Consider the following 23,756-nt stretch of genomic DNA (forward strand, 5'->3'; position numbering starts at 1 on the left):
CATCTGACTTAATATCTCTCTTCTTTTTTTCTATTCAATATCTATAAGATAAGGCATGGTAGAAGTCTATGTAATCTAAAGGAAAAACAATAATTTATTTCAGGGTTACTTTTCAAAACCTGCCTAAATCTTTAACATTGGGAATAACGGTTTTCCTGGGCTCTTTTGAGTCTTTTGGGGTGAAATCGCCCTAAGCCCCAAATAAATATTTCCCAATAACCTACCTTAATTGTGTAACCTCCATTCTTAGTCCTGACCAAGAGATAGTTGGCCAGACTGGACTCGTTGAAGTTGGTATCCACCTTCATTGAGAGAGCATAGCTCCCTGGATGACTCTTACTCTCCCGCACAATGAACGCTCCTTTCTCCTGTTGATGGAGGATCTCAAACGCTATCTCCCTGCAAGATTGGAATTACAATAGTATTTTAGTCATTACATTTGGTTGCAGTCAGCATCAAAATGGTCTATTGTAGTGATAGAGAATCTCAAATGCAATTTCCCTGCATGGTTAATATAATAATTTAGTATTTTTAATTCGTAAATTATATTTGGTTGAAGTTAGCATGAAATGGTCTATCGTGGTACAAGGAAAGTCTTGGAAGACTTACCATCTTATCAAATCTATATGTACTTAAGCAATTGTATAGAGCCCTTAGGTGACATGAAATGCTATTATTTTCCAATCTTATTTCCACGACATACTAACTTGTTTCCTTGACATACAAATTTCACTAATACCCTCCAGACGAATTGTGATTAATTTTGAGTCTATTTCTTTCTCCTGTACAAATACCCCCATTCATGAAGAATGGCTCTTGGACTGATTACCCATACTTTACTGTGCACAGACCATTGCATGGAAGCTGAACCAGAATATATGTCGCCAAAAGTAAGTATCGATAATTAATGCTGGGTCATCTAGACACAGAGAAGGTGATTGTTGATGTTTTGGGATTAACTTACTTTGGAATGCCTGCTTTGAACCATGGTGCTACCACGCCCTTTGTTGGTGCCGTGCCTCCTTCATCATCATCTTCATCATCATCATCATCAGGTACCTCAGTGAGTGATGTTGATCTTATATCATGAAAGAATTAAATAATGATAAACATCTTGATGAATTAAGTAATCAGATTTTTAGTATTGTTATGTGCAGGGTAAAAAGTACATGGCAGGTGATTTTGCCCTCGTTACCTGCCAAAATCTCCTCTAAAATTCACCAAATTGAGATGCTTTGGGGCACCATCATTTCTAGAGTCTCCCTCAAGATCTGCCACAAACAATTATCAAGAACATTTGCAGATTACAAATTTTCATATCATTATGACAGTTGTCGATGCTGACCTAACAACCTGACAATAGATTCACATACTATCCAGTATTTTACTGAAACTCATGGAAGCTTTGTGCCATGTCTTTCAGCAGTAATCATACTCAGAATATTTCCTTTTCTAATCCTCCTATTTCAGCATGGACAATACAATGGCAGAATATGAAAAGAAAGGATGCTGAATGGGATCACTACTGAAATACACAGCAAAGAGAAGCTTGATCTACCAAGATGGTTCATACCTTGGAGGGAGAGGCGGAGGTCCTCCTCTGAGTGGAACCTTCTTGCAGCGGAACTGTCCAATCTCTACTTCCACCTTGTGACCCACGTGACCTGGCGACCTCAGTGACCTTTTGTCCGGAGATCCTGGTGTCCCTGAGTAGGTTGTATCAACGATGGAATTCGCTCTCTCTTCATCAAGTCGCGTTCTAGGGTTGTTTGAGGAGTTAGTGTCAGGGTACCTCGATGATGCACCCTTTGGGTGCGGTGAGCCATTGGGTTGACCAATCTGCATCGTTGATTGCTGCGATTGAGGAAGTCTTTGACTGGAAGCCATTGCAGCATTGGATGAAGGGGTCTGGTCAATGACATTTGACCTTGAGCTGCTCCTGGATAATCCTTCACCTGAAGGCTGCGTCATTGGGGATACTGCAGCGACTATCGACGCACCTCCATTCAAAATCACATCGGAATCTGCACTAGGTCGCCTTGGGACACGCGGCTTCGGCATGGGACGATCTTCATCCATTCCTGGAATATCGACTGTTAAGAGGCTGGAAGTGGATGGTGGCGTGAGTATTATTTCAGGGGATTTCCGCCTTGGTGCTGGCATAGGTCTCTTTCGCTCGCTCGGTCCTTCTTCCTGCGAAGTTGGAGGAGGTGGCGGCCTTGGTGGTGCACTTGGCTCCACTGGAATGGCTGCTTTAGCCGGAGTTCTAGGAACGGCATAATCTGCGCGACATCGCTCTCTACCATCATCCTCAGTATCATTACCAGTCATCTTAAAGGCATGTCCATTTTGAATGCTCTGTCCACTGTCATCACTCATATGACTTATGTTCCCTCTCCTTTCCGCTTCATCATCTCCAAGGGCACTATCACCATCATCATGCCGGTGTCCATTCTCCTTCTGCCCTTCGCTATGATCCTTCCGCTTCAGCTTATCCCGGAAGCTCAACTTCGGTCGCGCAAAGTCCTCCTCAGTTGAGTCCACATCGTACACAGCATTTATGAATTGTTCCGCACACTTAAGCTGGTAGCGAAAGTTGGCCTCCTCATCAAAGCTTCCGGCACTAATCACACTCTCCCTCCCGGAGAAATCCATCTTGTAGTTATCGAAGGCATACGCATCGTCCATGGCCATATCATCAAACGAATTCTCACTTCCCGACTTACCACCGTACACAAACGGTGGCGGAACGCTCGAGTCTTGTAGAAGAATCTGTCCCGTGGAATGTGGACCAGGTGCAGGTGGCGCTATACCCGCGAGTAACGCGGGAGGCGGGTGCTCATCTTGGAGCAAGATTTGGCAAGAAGAGTTACTGTCCGTTTCAGAGACAACTGAAAGTGCAGAGTTGCGTCCCAGCGCACTTTGTAAGCTCCATTCATTGTAGAAGTCAACTTCGTAGTATGGCGCTGGAGGCAGCGGTCTGCTTTTCTGTGTTTGCTTGGCAACCTATCAAAAGAAAACAGAAAAAGTGACAGAAAAGTTGAATAGAAGAGTGCTTTTATTTCCCAAATAAAATTGCGTAAAAAAGGAGAAAAGGGTTTCTTCTGAAAAGAATTGCATTTAAATATTATTACAGATATAGAACAAATTAAACATGCATGATGTATAAAGCCGTTAACTGATTGGTACATGTAGCTACATGTATCATATTTTGGATGCTAAAGAAGCAGAGACCAAACCTACTGCTTTTTGTTCAAATAAAAGAAACTTTTATTATTTGAATTTCTTTTTTATGGTATTTGGCATCACATTGCAAACAGTTAAGCAAATTTCCTTTTATTTTTACATGTAAATCTCTCAGCGTTGGTTTCTCTAACTCCCACAAACCAATACTCTAATGCAAACTTCTTTATCTCATTACACTGTACACCTGGGCCCTGTTTAACAAAGAGTAGTGATTGATCTGGGTCCCGTCTTACAAAGAGTTACAATTGATCCAATCAATCGTAATTCTATGGAAATCCATCAGTGTCATAAATTTTTCCACAGGAAATTTGCACAATGTCCTTTGTATACAAAGAGAAGCACAGTGAATTTTTTAAGAAAACAATTAATGCATGAAAATACATCATAGCTAGAAAATATTTTGAACAAGCATGCATAATACATGTTGACATTGCTGGCCGTCCATAGTTGTGATCGATCGGATCAAACGTAACTCTTTCTAAGACGGGGCTCAGATCACTCGCAAATATGGAAAGCAAGTGATGCCAGCATCTAACATTTATATGTCCATTCAAACTGTTTTCTACCTATGGTGTATACTTGTACATGTGTCGTTGTCTGATTAGATCAGTGTGCTCTTGTTTCCACATCCCCTATAGGAAAAAGATTTGTGACATTGTTGGATTTCCATATTTAAAGGGGAAGTTCACCCTGACAAAAAGTTTATTGTAAAACTAACAGAAAAAAATAATAAAATACATTGCCAAAGATTTGAGAAAAATTCATGAAAGAATTAAAAAGTTATTAGAATTTTAATTATTTGATTTGTGACATCATATGCGAGCAGCATTCCTACATAGCGAATGGTAAAAAATCAATGAAATGCCATTTTCTCAGAAATTGAAAAAGGCTTTTACTGTACCTTTTGTATATCAGTAGACAAATTATTTCGCACTCGATCATGAATAGAAAACAAAACTAAGTCATTAGAACCATTAAAAAATGAAATTCATTATTTTATATTACATAACATATGGGGCAGCTGCTCTTTTATGACGTCACAAATCCAAAACTTAAAATTCTAATAACTTTCTTAATATTTAACGGATTTTCCTCAAACTTTCACCAATATTTCTTATTATTTTTTCTGCTATGTTTACAAAAAACTTTTCTTCAGGGTGAGTTTTCCCTTTAAAATTGATGGTATCAATGACAAAGTTTTGTGAGACAAGGTCATGTAGTATCTCCTTACATCAAAATAAAGAAAAAAGGTACAATGCCCTCTCGCCAACACCATACACTTCCCTCCCGCCCCTCGCACTTCGTTCTACCTATTGTCATCAGAAAGAGTCACGCTACATCTCGTGGGGCAACGGGAGAGGATGTTTATCTCCAGGTGGCCCCAAAGGGTCCAATCCGCCAGGAAAACTACCTCCTAACGTTTTGTTCGTTTACAGAGAGCCATTTTACACCTTGTAACGGCGGGCAGGAATGGATAGGGCGAGATACGAATCGATGGAAAACAAAACGATAGCCTAAAAATGACAAACAGTCGTGTCTCAGGACCCTGGTGTGCTCGGGTGCAAGAGTGCACTGTCTTCCACTAAGTTAGGAAACGTGCAGAGGAACACTGCTTTCATTTGTTTCAGGTGTCCCATGATCTCTCTGTGACCTTTCTAACATGTCTGCTTCAAGTAAAATCTATTCAAATCAGGAAATAGTGATCACAATTTGTGGTTTTGCCCGATAACATTTAAAAAAGTAAATTTAATCTGTAATTTGGATTAATTTAGCCTCAGTAAAAATTCAATTTTGTTTTAAATACATGTACTGAGCCAATTCTTATTGCATCAGTATATTTTTTATCAATCTGAAGATTGATAATATCACTACAATCCTAAAATTGGTATTGTGTCAGAAAAATAAAAAATAACGAATTTTCCCCATGTTAAAAGGCAAACTTATATTTTAAATCTGATGCACAACATTCTGAAAGGAAAGAGGCAGTAATGATACAATCATAATAACATTGCCAAATAAAAAAGGCTTTAACTCATTGATTGATCTGAATGGTTTTAAATCGAGATGATAATTTTAACCAAAGATTGTCAAAGAACTAATGTCTTTGGTGTAAATGTAGGCTAAATGTCATGTTCTTGGGTGTTAATTTAACATCAGACTAACCCACATTTGTAGTATAGGAGTCTGTATAAGCACCACACTGTCACGAAAAGTATCTCTGGTGTCAGTCCTGACACCAAATTAATTAACTTACACCCTGTAGATTGGGTGTCAATAACACCAGTCTAACTTAGAGGTTCTTGAATTTCAACTCACACCTCATATCACATGAGTCTGTATAAACACCATACTGTCACACAGAGTATCTCTGGTGTCAATCTGAACTAGTTTACACCCTGGATATTGGGTGTAAAGAACACCAGTCTAACTTACAGGTTCTTGGTTCCCGTATGCATCTTTTGGTGAGAGAGGGGGCGCTGATGGTGACATAGGCCTTCCATCAGGGTCGACTTCACTGTCAGGATCAACAATGACCCAGCTATCCCTATTGAAAATGATCAAAATATAATGAAATAGATACTGTAGATTGAAAATAGATGGGAATGTAATAGAATAAAATATACAATGCAATAGAATAGAATGTAATTTTACAGAAATTATAATGGCTTTCTTGAATGACATTCATTTATCCTATTACTTTCAAGATTTTTGAAAATTGACTCTTCTCTGAAACGAGTTTAACAATGAAAATTGCTAGCATCAATGAAAATAATTTTATAATTCTGTTATTCACAATTTTGAATATTTCCTTTTTTCATTTCACAACCCATATTTATCTCTATATGAAAGAATATAGAAATATTTCTATAAAAACCTTCAAACACTGATACAAATCATACAAAGGAATGCTTGTGTTATCAAAAAAGTGATCCACCATGCAAAAAAATACATCAATATCATTTGGCCTCTATCCACCCAGGTGTCAATTGGCATCTTATATGCTTGAGCAATACAAGCACCTCAGCTTTGACAGGGATAAAGCTCATTTGACAAGTATCAGAATGCAATGGATATGAGCACTTTCCAATAAAACACTATCATTATAAAGCAAATAAACTACGGATTAAATTTGAGGGATTAAACAAAATGAATGTTACCTCATAGAGGGGTCCCCCGTTGGCTCCGAGAGTCGACTGCCAAGCGATCCTCTTTTATTGGACGATGGTACGGGTGGGAGTGGCCCTCTGGACAAATCACAGGGCTGTGTTGGTAATGTGGGCGGAGCTTCCATGGCAGCGATGAGGTGGGGCTGCTTGTGTTGTATCTTGCCGGCTTGCTGCTTCGCCTGCGAGTAAATTGGCAACATCCAAAAATTCATATTCTGAGGTCGAAGGTCAACACAGCAGTCAGAGTAAAATTTCTCCTTATAATCCTACATTCATATCGTTGGTCTCATGTTTAATGCCTCAACAGCAATGAATACATAATGCGAGCTCTTTGAAGCAAACTTTTTGTGAGCAAAAAGTTAACATACCACCTTCAAAATGAAGAAAACAGCCATTACTCAACTGCTGCATTGGTCACTCTCGGATGTTAACTCTTCCACTTCAAAACAAGGACTGCATATTGCATACATGTATGTACAATGCTAATGCACAACATATTGCAATGCAATGAAATTACAATTGCACAGTAGATAATCATGTCAATGCCCTTATCCTGAATTCAGCATAAACCAACTGCATGTAGACCCTGTATCACAAAACTCAGCGATTGATCTGGGGCTGATTTCTGTAGCTGATTGCATTGATAATTGTGTATGATCAATGGTAGAAATCAGTCCCACGATCAAACACTGTGCTTTGTGTAACTGGGTCCCAGATTAAAAGGAAATGGAAGTTCACCAAACGGATAGAGCCCTGGGTAATCAAATTGATAAAAACAATAAACAAAGCTAGAAATGGAAATAAGAATTTTGAGATGGCACCCGCTTTAACAAAGCCAACAGAGGGGTGCTTTTTTTTCTTCTTAATTTGACTGTGCTTGCTATACAAAACGAAATTATAAATATCAGTATTAAGAAAAAAAAGTAGCATAAATAATTGAATTTTAATTTAATTTGATAATTTTTGTGCAGTGCCATGATTATATGTCAATAAAAACAATTAGCATTCATAGATTCTGACAGAATGAACTAGTATTGAATGAAGTTTTGAAGAACTTCAGTTTGCCATTTTGAAGAGATCATTCATCATCAATCTTGTTCTTCCATTAAAAAAGACATATTCCTTTGTTTGTAATTTGATTTGGCTAATAACATTACTAAGTCCTTTTTATGTATTCAACAACAACATATGTGTTAGAAAAAATAATGTATTTAAAATTCCTATGACAATTCAGTTGTTTGGTTTTTTTTTCAAACAATGAAGAATGCTTTCAAAGCAGTGAATGAGGGCTATATTTCTCAGGTTAGTTTTAATTGGATACAAGAAAGGGTTAGAGAAAAAAAAAAAGAGAGAAAATCATTGAATGTAAAAAGAATACTTGTAAGAGAGGATGTAAGGAAGGATGGAGAGGTGAAGGAAGGAAGGAAAAGAAGACAGTAAGAAGCATAAATGGTGAAAAACTGAGAAAGAAATTGACCTGAAAAGGGAAAGCATATTTCCACTATCAATTTAATATTTAAAGGACAAGTCCACTTCAACAAAAAGTTGATTTGAATAAAAAGAATAAAATCCAACAAGCATAACACAGAAAATTTCATCAAAATAGGATGTAAAATAAGAAAGTTATGACATTTTAAATTTTGCTTAAGTTCACGAAACAGTTATATGCACATCCCAGTCGGTATGCAAATGAGGAGACTGATGACGTCATCCACTCACTATTTCTTTTGTATTTTATGATATAAAATATGAAATATTCTAATTTTCTCCTCATTGTCAAGTGAAAAAATTATTAATTCCTCTCTGAACATGTGGAATTAGCATTGTTTAATACTATATGGTTTAGTCAAGTTGGTCCTTATTGTCAAATCTGTAAAAAATGAAATATTGTATAATTCAAACAATAAAAAACAAAGAAATAGTGAGTGACGAACATTGACTGTATCATTTGCATGTCACTGAGTTGTGCATATCACTGTTTTGTGAAAAATAAGCAAAACTTTAACATGTCATAACTTTCTTATTTTACATCAGATTTTCATGAAATTTTCAGCGTTATGCTAGTGTGATTTATCTGTTTATTCAAATCAACATTTTCCTGGGGTGAACTTGACCTTTAAGGAAGTGCATTTAGTTCAATTACATAATAACCTCATTTAGCGGCATTCCCATCAAATCAAGCTTGAGGATTGAGAGAAAATTAGTAAAACCCCTCTAATCACAGCTACCCAACTTTCAAATTAATTCCTGGATTAATTAGTTATTTGCTTAATTACATTCACTAATTAATTACAAGTCATGTTGATTAGTTGATAAGCACACCAAAGTTTGCAAGGTGGGCCACTGATGCAGCAATGACAAGCAAAGTTGCATTTCTCAGCCGTTTTTCTAATACTCTTAAGGGAAAAACAAGAGGACAAAACTCAAAATAGTAGTGCAAGGTTAAAATGTTTCTTTAAAATAAAAGGCAAATCATGATCTTAAGCATAGCAAGCATTCACTTTAGACCTTGTTTTAGCTCATTTAACTAATTTAAGTTAAAAAAAACATTAAAAAATTAGGTTTATTGCAAAATTATAACAGTAACAAAAATAATACAATATACAATCATAATTTACAGGATTGAAAATGAAAATAGAAAAAAGAAAAGAAAAAAAAAAGAAGAGAAAAAAAATGTGTAAAAATCGTGTCACTCATGGCAGTGTGATTTTCTCACATTCTTTCATTCAATGGTATAATTATTAACTTTTTCATTGTCTAAAATGCCCAAACATGTTGATGTGAAGAAACGATCCGATTCATAATCCTTTCTTTCTATTGCACATTGCACATTTTGAGTTAATTTCAATGTTTTTAATTGGCTTAATAATTAGGCAAAATTTACCCAGTAAAATCTGCCAAAATATAATCTTTGTAGCAAGACATATTAATTCATTTTTATTATCGCCAAGAAGCAAGAAAATAAATAAATATAACTTATGATACCTTCATCAAATCAAATATAATATATATATTTGTTTATTTATTTATTTATAACTTACAGAGATCCTATTGATATTCAGAGGAATATATGGCCACTGCAAAACCAAATGATAAGGTAAGATGACATGAATATATTACACAATGAAATATGAAAAGGATAACTGGTATGATGTTAACACATATAAAGGGAAGAAAATGGACAAATGGCAGGTTATGAAGGATGAAAAAACAATTACCCCTGAGTTCTTTCGGTATGCAATCTGAAATGCAAGAAAACAAACACACCACAAAATGATAACATGATGGATTTGGGAACAAGTGCCTCCTAAATAAAATAAAAAAGTACATGATGATAGGGCATGGTGGGTAAGAGAGGGCTATTGGGCTACTCAAGTTACAATAATTAATAGTAATTCTTATTTATCCAGGGTAGCCACTTGAGTTTTTATGAATTGGGCCGCGTCTTACAAAGAGTTACGATTGATCCGATCAACCTAAACTATATGGAAATCCAACAATGTCAATTTTTTGTTCTCCAGGAAATTGGCACAATGTCCTTTGTAAGCAAAGAAATGCACACTGAATTTTCAAGGAAATTAATGTATGATTTAACATCATATCTAGAAAATATGTTGAACAAACAAGTATTGTAGATGTTGACGTTGCTGGCTTTCCATAGTTGTGTTTGATCGGATCAATCGTAACACTTTGTAAGACGGTGCCCATGTCTCCCAGCAGGCCCTGAATAACATCATGTTATTATCAACCACCGCTATCCTAAAATATAGGGCGCCTGACTAGAAGATCCCATTGTTATATCTTTGGTCTGACTTGAACTATAGTGTGGCAATATATAGATACAAGACTGTTGTTACATTAACACTGGCATTTTTGCAGTGTCGTAAGGGCTTAGGGCATGGGGGGGGTACCTAAATGAGCCCAATTCATCATTCATGTTATGGAATTTCAGGTTTGTCCTACTCTTCCCCCCCCCCCCCCCCCGCCCCCGGTTCCAGAGAACATATAACTATAACTGTGGACAAAAAGATGCATTCATCTAAAACATCCAGTATAATCTGCACCATAAGTGCACGCCCCTGCCAAGAGTTATTACCCCCTTTCCCCACACTCAGAATCCCTACCTAACTTGAAAATACTATCTGTTTCCTACACTTGCCTAATTAAAAGATTCCATGTCAATCTCCCGGCATGTTTCCACTGAAATGTCCTCCACCCTTCCCATTTCTCCTTCCAAACCTTTCCCCAAAACCTGCATCTTCAAACTTGTAGGGATTTTATCTTTTTATTTTCACACATGTATAGCCAACTTATACAATTCTGCATAATCATCCCATTTCTTATTGCTACATGTAAGTTGTATTTTGAAATCGTTTCTCCTTCATGACTATGCCAAGGGAGAGTTTCACGAAGTCAATAGTCAGTGATTTTCAGTGATTAATTTGTTCTGAGCCAATCAGATGCAAGGATTTCAGTAGCTTATAACAGTTGTAAGTGAAAACACAAGTTGTTTCGTGAAATGCCTCCCAGGTGTCAGAGAATTAAGTACTCTGCCTTCAATGTTTTCTTGTTGTTTACATCATTGGTTAAGGCATCTTCTAAAAAAAGAGAATGATACCAAGATCATTGAATTTGGTCAAGTAAAAAAAAACATCATTCTGCCTTTTCTTAGAAACCTGGGGAGTGTTTCATGAAAGGACTTGTCGGACGTTTTATCCGACAAGTCCCATTTTATCCGACAGTTACCATAGTAACAGTACCTCTCAGCAAATCAACATCAGAGAAAGATGTCAGATCTGACTACTTGTCGGATGAAAATGTTGATGAAACACTCCCCAGGTATATACAAGGATGCAACTTTGAAAAATCTAAAAAGACAAAAATTCAGCAAAATGGGCCTATTGCAGATTTTTTTTATAGAGGAATTTGTAATACATACTTTTTAACTATTTTTTCCCCTTCTGAAATCTGGATTATTTAGAAGTACTTGTGTATTTAGCCCCATGGAGAAGGTAGAAAAGGTACTAGAGAAAGTATGCTTACTCTTTCCTCTTTTTCTTCATTTCCTACCCTCCCCATACCTATCTCCCCTTACCTGTCTTTCCCAAACCCCACCCCCTTGCACCCCTACCCTCCCCAACCTTTAACCGACTAATCCCCCACTGTCTCGTTACCCGTCTTTCCCCAGCCACCCGCACCCCTCCCTCTATCCCACTTATCTCCCCCCTCTCACTCCAGTCTCCTCTTACCTTCCCCCCCCCCACATTCTCCCTGCTCCCCAACCCAAAACCTACTCCTTCCCCACTGTCCCATTACCTGTCTTTCCCCAGCCACCCCGCACCCCTCTCTCTATCCAACTTATCCCCCCCTCTCACCCCAGTCTCCTCTTACCTGTCTTTCCCCCAGCCATCCCCACACCCCTCCCCATCCCCTATCCCACTTAACTCCTCTAACCTCCCTATACCCCCCACACACTTATCTCCCCCTCTCACCCCAGTCTCCTCTTACCTGTCTTTCCCCCAGTCATTCCCACACCCCTCCCCATCCCCTATCCCACTTAACTCCTCTAACCTCCCTATACCCCCCCCCCACACTTATCTCCCCCTCTCACTCCAGTCTCCTCTTACCTGTCTTTCCCCCAGTCATTCCCACACCCCTCCCCATCCCCTATCCCACTTAACTCCTCTAACCTCCCTATACCCCCCCACACTTATCTCCCCCTCTCACTCCAGTCTCCTCTTACCTGTCTTTCCCCCAGTCATTCCCACACCCCTCCCCATCCCCTATCCCACTTAACTCCTCTAACCTCCCTATAACCCCCCACCCGTATCTCCCCTCTCATCCCAGTCTCCTCTTACCTGTCTTTCCCCCAGTCATTCCCACACCCCTCCCCATCCCCTATCCCACTTAACTCATCTAACCTCCCTATACCCCCCACACTTATCTCCCCTCTAACCCCAGTCTCATCTTACCTGTCTTCCCCCCAACCAACCCCACACCCCTCCCCATCCCCTATCCCACTTAACTCCTCTAACCTCCCTATACCCCCCCCACACACTTATCTCCCCCTCTCACCCCAGTCTCTTCTTACCTGTATTTCCCCCAGCCATCCCTGCACCCCTACCACTTTTCTTCCTTTTTAAATTTTTGCTCAATCATCTGCATCTCCCCCTACTACCGAGTAATTAGCTCAGCCCTGTCAGGAGCCATTTTCCCTCCCAACTTGCCCCTTTCCTCTACGCAATGGAAGACCCATTCACATGAGAAAAATAATATATTGAAACACCAAACACAGAAACATTAGTATAAGTATCTATAGAAGTATTGAGTTTAGGGGAGATCAGTTTAAAAATGCACTCTATTTCATTAAACATTGTAGCTCCCATTTGCCCCTTTCCTCTGCGCAATGGAGGTCCTGTTCATATGAAGAAAAGAATCTTAAAAATCCTTTAAATCCAATTTACATCATTGTGACTTAAAATAACTTCTTAAAAACTCTTTTGTGAAGCAGAATACCCCAAGCCAATTTTTCATAAAACTATTCACAAGATACACATAACTCTAGGCACAACTGAAACACAAAAATTTAGATACTCAAAAGTTCTTTGCATTTAAAAAAATCTTGGATTGCAACCCTAAACCATAATCAAATTTTGACAAATGAAAAATAAAACTTTGCATTCATGTGCTTGTTAACAGAATTCTACAAAGATCAAATTTTTCACTTTATGGGAATTCAAAATTATTTGAGGATCTTTATTTCTGCAGAAATGTTTATTCTTTTGCAGGGGGAAATATAATCACATTACATAGACAAAAGGTAGGGTTTTTTTCACATTCGCCAGCAACACTGTCAGATACAAGTATCTGACAACTTTATGATGGAATATTGACAAAGAAAAATTTGCATCATAAATGCAAAAAAAGACTTCTCACCTTACACTGGCAATGTTGACAAACTGATATTTCATTTCTTTTGAACTATATGTATTAAATCCTTCCTAACTCGTTTATTAGATCAAAATCTGATCTCATCCACACTGAACTTGCTTCATCTAATACTCCTCAAAAGTAAATTATTCATTTGATTGAACTATCATTCCGTAAACACATCCGAGTTTGCGTTGATGCCTTAATGTTTAATTAGGGGCATGCGACTACGATGAACGGCTGGGAGGAAAGGGGAGGAATTAAACGAAGGAGAAGGCAATAGGAGATTATTGGTAGGATGCATATGGAAATTCATTTTTATTGGTAGGATGCATATGGTAATTTGCAATGGTGTGTTCAGACGAGTAGAAATCATAGAAAATATGTTTTAATGGATCGTTTTCTATGAATTTTACTACTGAGTATGAATCGAAGTGCATGAATAGACTTCACATACATCGGTGTAACCCTGCTAGATATATGACTGTCACACACACACACTGTATACCGTAAGTAACGGTCTATTAACCGCACCTTTTTCTCGGCGGGATAGAAGCAAAAGTCGGGGGTGCGGTTTATCCACGGTGACGGGTCTGAGCCAGCCCGTCGTAACCCCTTTGCCAGTTCACAACACATCGAGTGGCCGGGCGTAGCCGCCCAGGGCAATGTCGTTTAGAGGGGTATGAGCTGCGGGTAATGAGAAGCGATAATAACAAACGCACCCACCTTCATGACACTAATTTCGACTTTATTCTCGGTTCAAAGCAGCGAAGTTCCCTGGCTAAGTTCAAAGAGAAGCCAAGCATACTCGGTAATATTTTGTCACAGCTGAGCGAGCGCGAGAGTTGAGTTGAGGTAGCTGAGCTAGCTTGCGTTGTATATATTGTGGTTATAGTGCGACTTAAGCTGGCGCTATTCATTTTAACCCTCGATCCCCTCCAAAGTCCCGTTTCGCGCCAGCTTATTTTTTCTTTCCCGTTTGCTTTTCATAAGATACCATGTACACCACGCAACGAGAGAGACGGCACGAAGCCGTCAAAACAACTGTAAAAAATGCCAATTTCTTTAACCTTCCTGTAATCCCGTATCCAAAATTCATGCTAAGACATCGAATGCTAGACAAATGCTGAAAGTGATTGTGAGTTTGTGATGCAAGAAATGTGAATGTTTCTTCCTCCTACAGCGGGAAAGACACAGATCATTATTTGATAAGATGTACTGGTACCGTATCGTAGTTTGCAATGTACAAGAACGGCAGTGCTGTGTGTGTGTACACTGTGACTGTGAGGTGAGTGAGTGTGTAAGTGGCCAATATTGTCGGGACCTTTCTTTCTTGCAAACATTTGTAGATGAATTGATCAAGAACAGCAGATTTCCGCATACCAGTAATCTCTTTGGATACTTTGAAATCTGTAACTTAGTTTTTGTTTCTTTGTTCCTCAAATATAATGTGAGGATTTTTTTTTTTTTTTTTTTTTTTAGTCCAAAGTTGGGGGTGCGGTTAATCCACGGGTGCGGTTTATAGTCCGTTACTTACGGTAGATAGTGTTCAGATTATGCTCGCAGATTATTTGCATTGTGTTCACAGTGTGTTCATATTGATTTTACAATGTGTTCACAGTAAGTTCACATTGTGTTCATGTGAATATATTCACATTGTGTTCACAGTTGTTCATATTGATTTTACAATGTGTTCACGGTAAGTTCACATTGTGTTCATAGTGTATTCACAGTGTATTCACAGTGTGTTCAGTGTGTTCACATTGATTTCACAATGTGTTCACACTGTGTGTTTATGTTGTATTTACGGTGTATTCATATTTTGTTCACAATGCGTGTTCACATAGTGGACTATCTGGAGATATGATTCACAATGTTGTAATGCTCAAATTTAACAACATGAAGATAATTTCACGCTGTGGAAATCTCTAAACACACATTGTGTTCATATATTGGGCTCTGTAAAGATGGATTTACACTGCTAGAATGCTTAAGATAAGCTTGCACTGTGTTCCACACTCAACACAGTGTGAACACACTGTGGGAAGCTGTTATTTCTAGCTGGGAGGATCAGGGATAACGAGACGAGGGAGGGGTACAAAGATGACCTGGGGACACAACACAAATACAAAAGCATGACAGAGACAATTAATGGACAACACTACAGTAAAAGTCAATTAGCATTATCATATGACAAGCAATCTAATAATGAATCAAACTAACCCTAAATGAACTTTCTAAACAACCAATTCCCCCACTCCCTGATAAAACATTCAGTGTCATGCTATAGAAGCAACACTAAAACATTACATACCTGCCAATCCTGAAAATTACAAAATAGGGACAGATAATTGAGAAAATTTCAAAAATTGGCAAGGCTGTCAGAATCCAAGCTGTTTCTCAAATTGCATCATTACTATGGATAGCACACTAAATTAAATATCATATCTCATGTTCAATCAACTCCCTCTGATGAAAAACGTTTATGATATATATCTTAAATGTCTCATTCTAATTTTTATTTCTGTAAATATATTCATTAATTCATTCATTTAAAAAATAATGCAACCGGATCAGATTTTCTGGACAAGGCATTTGATGCTGATGGGAAAAATCAAAATGAAAATTTAAGATGTTCTTCTATTGGTGACTTTGCAATTGCACTTCAACTTACCCAAACTTTACTCTGTCCAACAGAGAAACCCCGCACCCTCTCCGACGACAGCACCGGCTGGTTTGCCATGAGCGCTTCTGGCCGCCTCGCTTTGAGCTCCTCTTCCTCGGCCAGACGGGTGATCTGCGTGAAATACTCCTCCTGTTCGCGATTGAGTTCGTCCACCAGCTCGTAGAACTGTTTCTTGCTACGGATGCTGGCATAGGCCACCTTGAAGGCTTTGCTAATAATGGCATTGATCTCTTCTGCCTGTGAACGTAAGTGAAAATGTATGAAAGATGAATTGTAATAATAATAATAATAACAATGATAATGATAATAATAATTTTTATCTGCAATATCATATAGCACTTAATACAAATGTTTCTAAATGCTTCATATTGTAACCCCGGCTTCAGCTTGGCTCCCCTTAACAAGAGCTCAAGCATTCAAGGAATTTCTTTCTACCGGCTACCCATTGACTATACCTGGGTGGAGAGTGGCAAATGCAGATATATACCATATCAAAGGATGTGAGAGCTGCAGTGGGACTTGAACCCTGAACCTTGTGGTTCAATACCCAGAGACTGATCCTCTGATCAACAACATCTCTACATTATCCAATAGATAATAAGAATATTTTCACAAATGAAAATGCATCAAGGAACTTTTATTTCATCTTATTCTTGACTTGCACAGACTTTAATTAATTTTTCAAAGTTTAAAAACTCAGTTCGGCCCAATTAAGAATTTGTACAATTTTATTTTTGGGGTTATTTTTGTGAAGATTTTTTTTTTTTTAGAAACGGGTCTAATGATGGAACAGTTTATGCCACATGCAATACATAACATTAATAATGATAGTAGTCAAGTCTTCAGAATTTAAAACATCATGGCTATTCAATTATACAAAATTTAATATCTTTCAAAAATTTAGCTATTCCTTTATAGAACATACTTTGCCTTTATTATCATGTAATTTAAAGAACAAAGAAATTTCCCCTCAGCTGAAAACAATTTTGCTAATTTATTTTATAACAACTGGCTTCCCGTTTTCTTGGTTAAACACATAAGATTGTGGGTTGAAGCTGGCATTCTATCAGATAAATTCCCTTAACGCCCCTGTATAAATCCAATACAACAATGGCCATTAACCTCACAATAATAAAGTGAAATTAAATTGGCATGAAGCTACATATATGCAATCTTCACAGAATGTGAAGCTTAGTGCCGATGATCATGATCCATTTTTTCTTCTTGAAATCAAAAGTTAACAATGACCCTACTAGAAAGAACGTTTGTTGTCTTATGCAATGAATTATAAAGAATATTCAAGTCAAAACAAGCAAAAACATGACGCTTCATCTAATTTTGAACACAACATTATGACTTTGCAAAAAAATGAAATATAAAAAGAATATTCTTCATCATGAGATTGTGAATTCAAACCACATGAAGGTATCATATTTTACATTTATATTGTTATACCAAAGGAAACGCTTGATCGTTGAGAAAGTTTAGAAAGTTCAATGAAGGGTTATTGCATTTTATATGATTTATATGTCATAATGCTTACTGCCTGTCATATATGCTTACGGTACTGCATCTCATGGTTATCTTTTATTGGTATCTGTTAATCTTTTACCTTCATTCTCAGGCTTCATTCTCAGGTTTGAAATAAAATAAAATTTTAGGGGCTTGTGTCATCACATCAGGTCACGCAATCGCGTAACCCCTGCCAATCGAGAAAAGGGCACCCTAAAGTCCCGAAAGGTAGGGTCCAGTTTACCCGATGTTTCGTGAAAATTACAGCAAAATTATCAAATGGTCGGGTAAACTGGACCCAACGTTTCGGGAATTTAGGGGACCCTTTTCTCAAATGGTCGCGTTTACGTGATTGCCCGACCCGATGTGACGACAGAAGCCAATTTTTGGCCGGTCACTGTTCACGGCCCATCTGGATTTATTTTAAATGACTGAAATTTAGAATGCAAGATTTAGATTAAATGCAGAGCTTGTTTGGTCTCGAACCACTTTTATATTATGGGTAGAAATATATGACAACGTCAATGTGATATGTTCAATTTAAACAAAAATATTTAACCACAACAATAAAACTTAATAAAAATGAATAAAATTCAGTTTGCATTCCTTTGTTGGTTCAAGATTTTGATTTGAATTATTAGGTACCTTGAGCACTCCTTAGAATGAATATACGCACATTAGAAATGTAGTTATAGTTATTACTATCATCATTATCACTCCAAGATCTCAAATTAGAACTATTCAAAATAATGAATGTACATTTATGTAAATCAAAATCATTTTCTTATAATAAATTCCTCAAGACATAATTCAAGCATGTTTTCAAAGGAAATGCGTTTAGAGAAATGATAGGACAGGAATATCCACTGGAATTCTTATAGACACGGGAGTTGACATGGTATAATCGTTTATATAGAGAGGCGCATGCTTTCATCGGGCTAGATATTGAGAAGGGAAATGGAAGTATTAATTAGAGTTCCCCCTCGCCTCCGCCAACAATTATCGCTCATGTTCGTCCTGAACTCCCTATGTTTCCTTTTCATTCACCCGTATAGCCCTACGTGTCTTCTTTCCTCTTATATTTCCCAAGCAGAGATGCAATATCCTGTATTATTGCCCAGTATATGAAAAAAATGAATTAGTTTGCATGTTTCCTTTCCCTTAGCCCCATATAGCCCTACGTGTCTTCTTTCCTCTTATATTTCCCTAGCAGAGATGCAATATCCTGTACTATTGCCCAGTATATGAAAAAAATGAATTAGTTTGCATGTTTCCTTTCCCTTCCCTCACATAGCCCTATGTGTCTTCTTTTCTCTTATATTTCCCAAGCAGAGATGCAATATCCCGTGCTATTGCCCAGTATATAAAAAATGAATTGAAATCGGTTTTTTTTTCATTCCCTTCCCCCATATAGCCCTGTGTATCTTCTTTCCTTGTATTCTCCAACAGTGATGCATTATGTGCTATTGCCCAGCAGTATAAGAAAAGAGAAAAGAATTAAATTCAGATTGCTCATCTTTGGTACATTTCATCTCTGTGGGGCACTGAGGACCTGCACCTGGGCCCCGCCTTACAAAGACTATGGACTATGGACGGCCAGCAACATCAACATCTATTATGCATGTTGGTTTCAAAATATTTTCTTGCTATGATGTATATTCATGCATTCATTGTTCTCATTAAAGTTGACTGTGCTTCTCTTTGTTTACAAAGCACATTGTGCAAATTTCCTGTAGAAAAAATTATGACACTGATGGATTTCCATAGAGTTACGATTCATTGGATCAATCGTCACTCTTTGTAAGACGGGGCCCTGATCAATTAAATCCCATTCAAATTAATTAATAATCATAAATGTACTACCAGATACCAAGATAATAATTTTCATTCATTGATGGTAGGAGAGCCCTCTTTGAAATAAAATAGAACGAAAAAAGGATAAGCTTTCACTACGTTAATGAAAGAGTGGAGCATAATTTATCATGTACAGTGTAATCGATAACATGCTTTGCGTTTAATGTATGGTATCATACAAATAGATATTCTATAATTTTTCATTAATCATATATTGTTTAATTTATCATTATACTTGGTTATAATTTCATTTTTTCATACATATCACATATTTTTATATATATTATATAAACTTCATAAAACCAAGTACCAACTATATATGATCTTTTACATTAATGGTGAGAATTAAATTTGTTGATATTCAAGGATGAGCGTATGAAGCTTGCCCTACCTAGCGACATATAAACTTTACATTCACACTGTTTAATATGATAAGTGAGAACCTTTTTTTTCGTATTATAGGGGCAAGTTTTCACATAAAATATAAAAGTACAGTTGGCCTTAATTTGTTATAAGTTGTTAAACTGTAGCTAAGATTTAATTTTAGATCTAAAAAATATAATTTTAATTCCAAGAAGCCATACATGGTCAACATTATGACTGTGACTTTATGTATAAACCTGACTTTGTGTCTCGTGTGATCTACTTAACAGGGTTCATTAGTTCACAGGAAAGAAGAGTTAAAAACATTCAAAGTGCGGCTACAACAGTTGACTTCATTTAAATTTGGAAAGTACAATAGACACTGCAAAAAAAGTGCCACCATCTTTTTTTGTTGTGGTTATCACATCCATAGGTGGCGATTAAGGAGGGGGGGGGAGAGTTGGGACAAGTCCCCCTAAAAAAAAATCTCAAGAAATTGACGTGTACTATGTTAGCCATCTACTATATACAACGTATCTCCTTCATTCAATTGGTTTACATATTGTTATGTAATTTTGCAGAATTTTTTTTTTTTTAATTAAAAAAAAAGAGAAAGAATTGCCATCACTTATGGCAGGCCAAAACGTGCATACCTAAATATAGGTGTCATAATAAAACTTGGTTTATGCAGTAATGTGGTAATGATGTTGACACTAAACCACGATCCAGGAATGGATGTATAATAAGCATAATGCTATAGAAGGCACTTCCAATCTGCCCTAACACATCCAGCTTAATGGGGGAAAAAATGGAATACTGTGAAGGTTTTCATTTTGAATCATAAAAAAATGACCCCATAAAACTATGCATTTTACTTATTAAACCAAATATACATTTAAACAACAAAATATACATTCCCTGAGTTGTTTATTATGCATTAAAGCAATTCATACAATAATTTTTTTATATTGAAAACTTGTCTTGTATCCACTGTGCAAGTGCTCAAGGGACTAATTATTAGACATTCAAATATATCAATAGTATTTTGGATCTAATAAACATATAAGTAATAACAAAATAACATTGAGATATGAGAGTAAGAAATAATTAATCACTATGCCCAGAGCGTTGACCTCTTACTATGACGTCAAGATGACCACTGTTATTTTGGCATATGGTCAAGCTGACCATCTGTCCACTTCACTCTCTCTCTCTCTTCTCTGCTTCCCACTAAGGAACAATGAAAAGGAATCTAAAGTGGTCTGAATTAAGCCTATCAGGGATTGAATGGAAATGTGTACTGTCTGACAAATAGTAGTCTGCAGGCAAAGACCCAAATTGAAACTTTGATCAGCAAGTGTGTCTCCAGGCAAAGACTAGCACATACAAAACCTGCTGTTTCAGTACACAAGGCATGAGTAGGCTGCAATTCAGACCCTTAACTCGAGTAAAAGGGTTTGCACAGCAGACTAGGCAAATAGTGGCATGCAAAACCAAGCACAAGCAAATTGCAACCTGAGCTAGACTTATCTCCAGACCAACTTTTTTTATTGAAGGGTAATTAATTGCCTGTGCTTTAGACTAGCAGGTGTACACACAGTAGTAGATGTTTGAGAGTTTTAGAATGGGTACATGAGAATGGCATCAACGTTCACAGATAAATCAAATAAAATCATAATGCATACTAACATGGTCAATTTTTATTTTTCTGATTGTGACATCATATGCGAGCAGCTTCCCCTAAATCCTGAATTTAAAAAATTAAATGAATTTTCTCACTAAATTAAAGACTGGATTTTATTGTACCTTCAGTGTATCAAAAGACAAATCATTTAGTAATAATGAACCATTAACAAGTTGAAAATTGTGCATTTCATATTACATAACACGGGGCAGCTGCTCGTATATGACGTCACAATTAAAAAATAAAAAAAATCTATAACTTTCTTAATCTTTAAAGGATTTTCCTCAAACCGTCACCAATATTTTTAATTATTCTCTATACAAGGCATTTTAGCAGATAAATAAATGCCATATTTCGCTCATTACTTTCAATCCGAGACTAACGGGGTAAACATTTGCCATGGTGCCCTCTCAGGGCTTTGCCCTAAGGAATACTGTACAAAAACAGAGGGCAACATTGGCCATATTTCTGCTAGTATAACCCGACCTAGATGTTGCGCGTATGCATTGAATGATTTTGCGAACTGGCTCAAACCGTGGTTTGTGCCGCTAAAAAACAGTGCGCATGGTAAGCGTGATTTCATAAAGTGACCTAAACCCCCTGCTTTTTGTAAATATTAGCAATTTCTGAAGTGCATACCTGCACTTCATTTCAAATATTGAAAGAATAAATTTGAATTGCGAACAACATTTTTGCATATTACAACTGAGAAGAATGTACGCTTTAAATTGGTATAAATAATTGCTCTTGTTTTTCTCAAAGCGCGAAGTTATGGGCGTCAGAAAAGCACTGAAACTTTGGACGCGATCTCGAAATCGTATTTTGGAGACCAGCCAAGGTCTGTGCCAGTTCAATCACTGACGATATGGAGAGCAATGTATAAATTGTGGATGTTACTTTTTCAATATCGCAATACCACTACCTCCAACTTACCTTAGTCTTACACTGTACCAGGGCAGAGGCTCGCTTCTCACAATTACTAGTACTACTACTCAGTCTACTTCTACGCCTCTGCGACATTATAAAGTATTTCTCTTGTTCTTTTGTGTTGCAGTAACGGCGGAATACCGAGCATAAGTCCTTCTGGATCCTTAGAAAGAGTTCCCGAGGTTTGGGATTCAATCAATTTTGTTGTAGTCCTCAATATGCATGGTGACTAGATGTATGTCGGCAGTGTCTGTTCTCGCAGAATTTTGCGTTGATACTCTTTTCCTCAAAGACAATTACAGGAATGATTTTCAAAAGCTTGGATACAGCATTGCCTATGATATCAACATGGTGTGAAGCATACAAACAAACAGCACAACCAATATCTTCAAGTGTAAGGTCGAAGCGCTTCTGCTGCAAACAGTTGTTCAAGTGTTCGCTACGCAACCAACTGACAACCGACGTACACCGGCGGAGTTCATAGGGCACGGAAGAGATAGTGCTTGGCGTACATGGATGTGAATTAAGCGTATTAACATTGGGACGAGTGCAGGGGCATCGTGGGTAAATTACCAGCTAACGCAAACTTCCTACTGACAACTTCCCCGACCCCCGCAGTTGGAGCCAGAGCGTAGTTGTTGATAAACAGATCTGCAAGTCCCTCTCTCTCCCTTTCTTTCTGTCTCTCCCCCTCTCTCTCCATTTATCCCTCTCCCTCTCTCGCTCTCTCTCTCACACTCTCTCACGCACTTAAGAAAAGCACTTAAAACCAATCGCACGTGCCTTCTTTTAACAGGTAGAGGAGATTTAAAGGTGGATAGACTTGAGGAAATTGTTGGCATACCTCGTAATCTTCTTGCGTGATGAAAACATGACAGTACTGAACTCCGACAGGACCTTTTGGGTTGCGGGCCAGAAAGGCAAACTGCCCGTAGTCCGGGTCGCAGGTGGCGTACGATATCCGCTTCAGAGCGTGTGCCATCAGAACCACCTGCAAGATCAGAAAATGGAACAGTCCAATGGGTTAATAAGGCAGGAAATGGGACAGGATGGAATAGTTAATTTCTCGTAATAGGTATGATTTGGACCAATCAGGGTATTGTCGTTTCCGCCCGGCTGAGGGGGGAGGGGAATGATATTTTGCACCCCTGTATGGTTCTTTGCTATCTCTTTGAACATATAGGGCAGGAAGTCGGTCCCTGCAAGCCGATAGCCCAGCGTCAAGAAAAATTTGGTCGGTAATTAATAAGTTTACACCTCATTAGGAGCCTACAGCAAGGCAAGCACAAGACAAGCAATCAATGTATTACACTCCAAGGAACCTTTTATTTTTTCAGCTATAATTTATTTTAACGAGAAACATGTGATTTTAGACCTTGTTACAACA

The 23,756-nt window shown here is 37.7% G+C and overlaps 1 protein-coding gene across 4 annotated transcripts in view; it reads right to left on the bottom strand.

The window, feature by feature from the left end:
- Positions 1–23,356, bottom strand: part of LOC129275928 (uncharacterized) — a 29,021-nt gene extending 5,665 nt beyond the window's left edge. For 2 of the 4 annotated variants that reach the window (XR_010295758.1, XM_064109832.1), the window contains exons 1-8: positions 23,214–23,356; positions 16,018–16,266; positions 9,632–9,655; positions 6,405–6,592; positions 5,680–5,791; positions 1,574–3,006; positions 965–1,078; positions 225–399 (exon numbers count right to left, since the gene is read on the bottom strand). Coding sequence is in view for 2 of the 4 variants with exons in the window: in XM_064109832.1 (XP_063965902.1) it covers positions 225–399; positions 965–1,078; positions 1,574–3,006; positions 5,680–5,791; positions 6,405–6,592; positions 9,632–9,655; positions 16,018–16,266; positions 23,214–23,351 (2,433 nt within the window). In the remaining 2 variants the exon portion in view is untranslated. The remainder of the gene's footprint in view (positions 1–224; positions 400–964; positions 1,079–1,573; positions 3,007–5,679; positions 5,792–6,404; positions 6,593–9,631; positions 9,656–16,017; positions 16,267–23,213) is intronic. The other 2 variants (XR_010295759.1, XM_064109833.1) reach the window with 1 other exon arrangement.
- Positions 23,357–23,756: the final 400 nt, after the last annotated feature.

This window comes from Lytechinus pictus, chromosome 14 (assembly GCF_037042905.1).
Source record: "Lytechinus pictus isolate F3 Inbred chromosome 14, Lp3.0, whole genome shotgun sequence".
Taxonomy (NCBI): domain Eukaryota; kingdom Metazoa; phylum Echinodermata; class Echinoidea; order Temnopleuroida; family Toxopneustidae; genus Lytechinus; species Lytechinus pictus.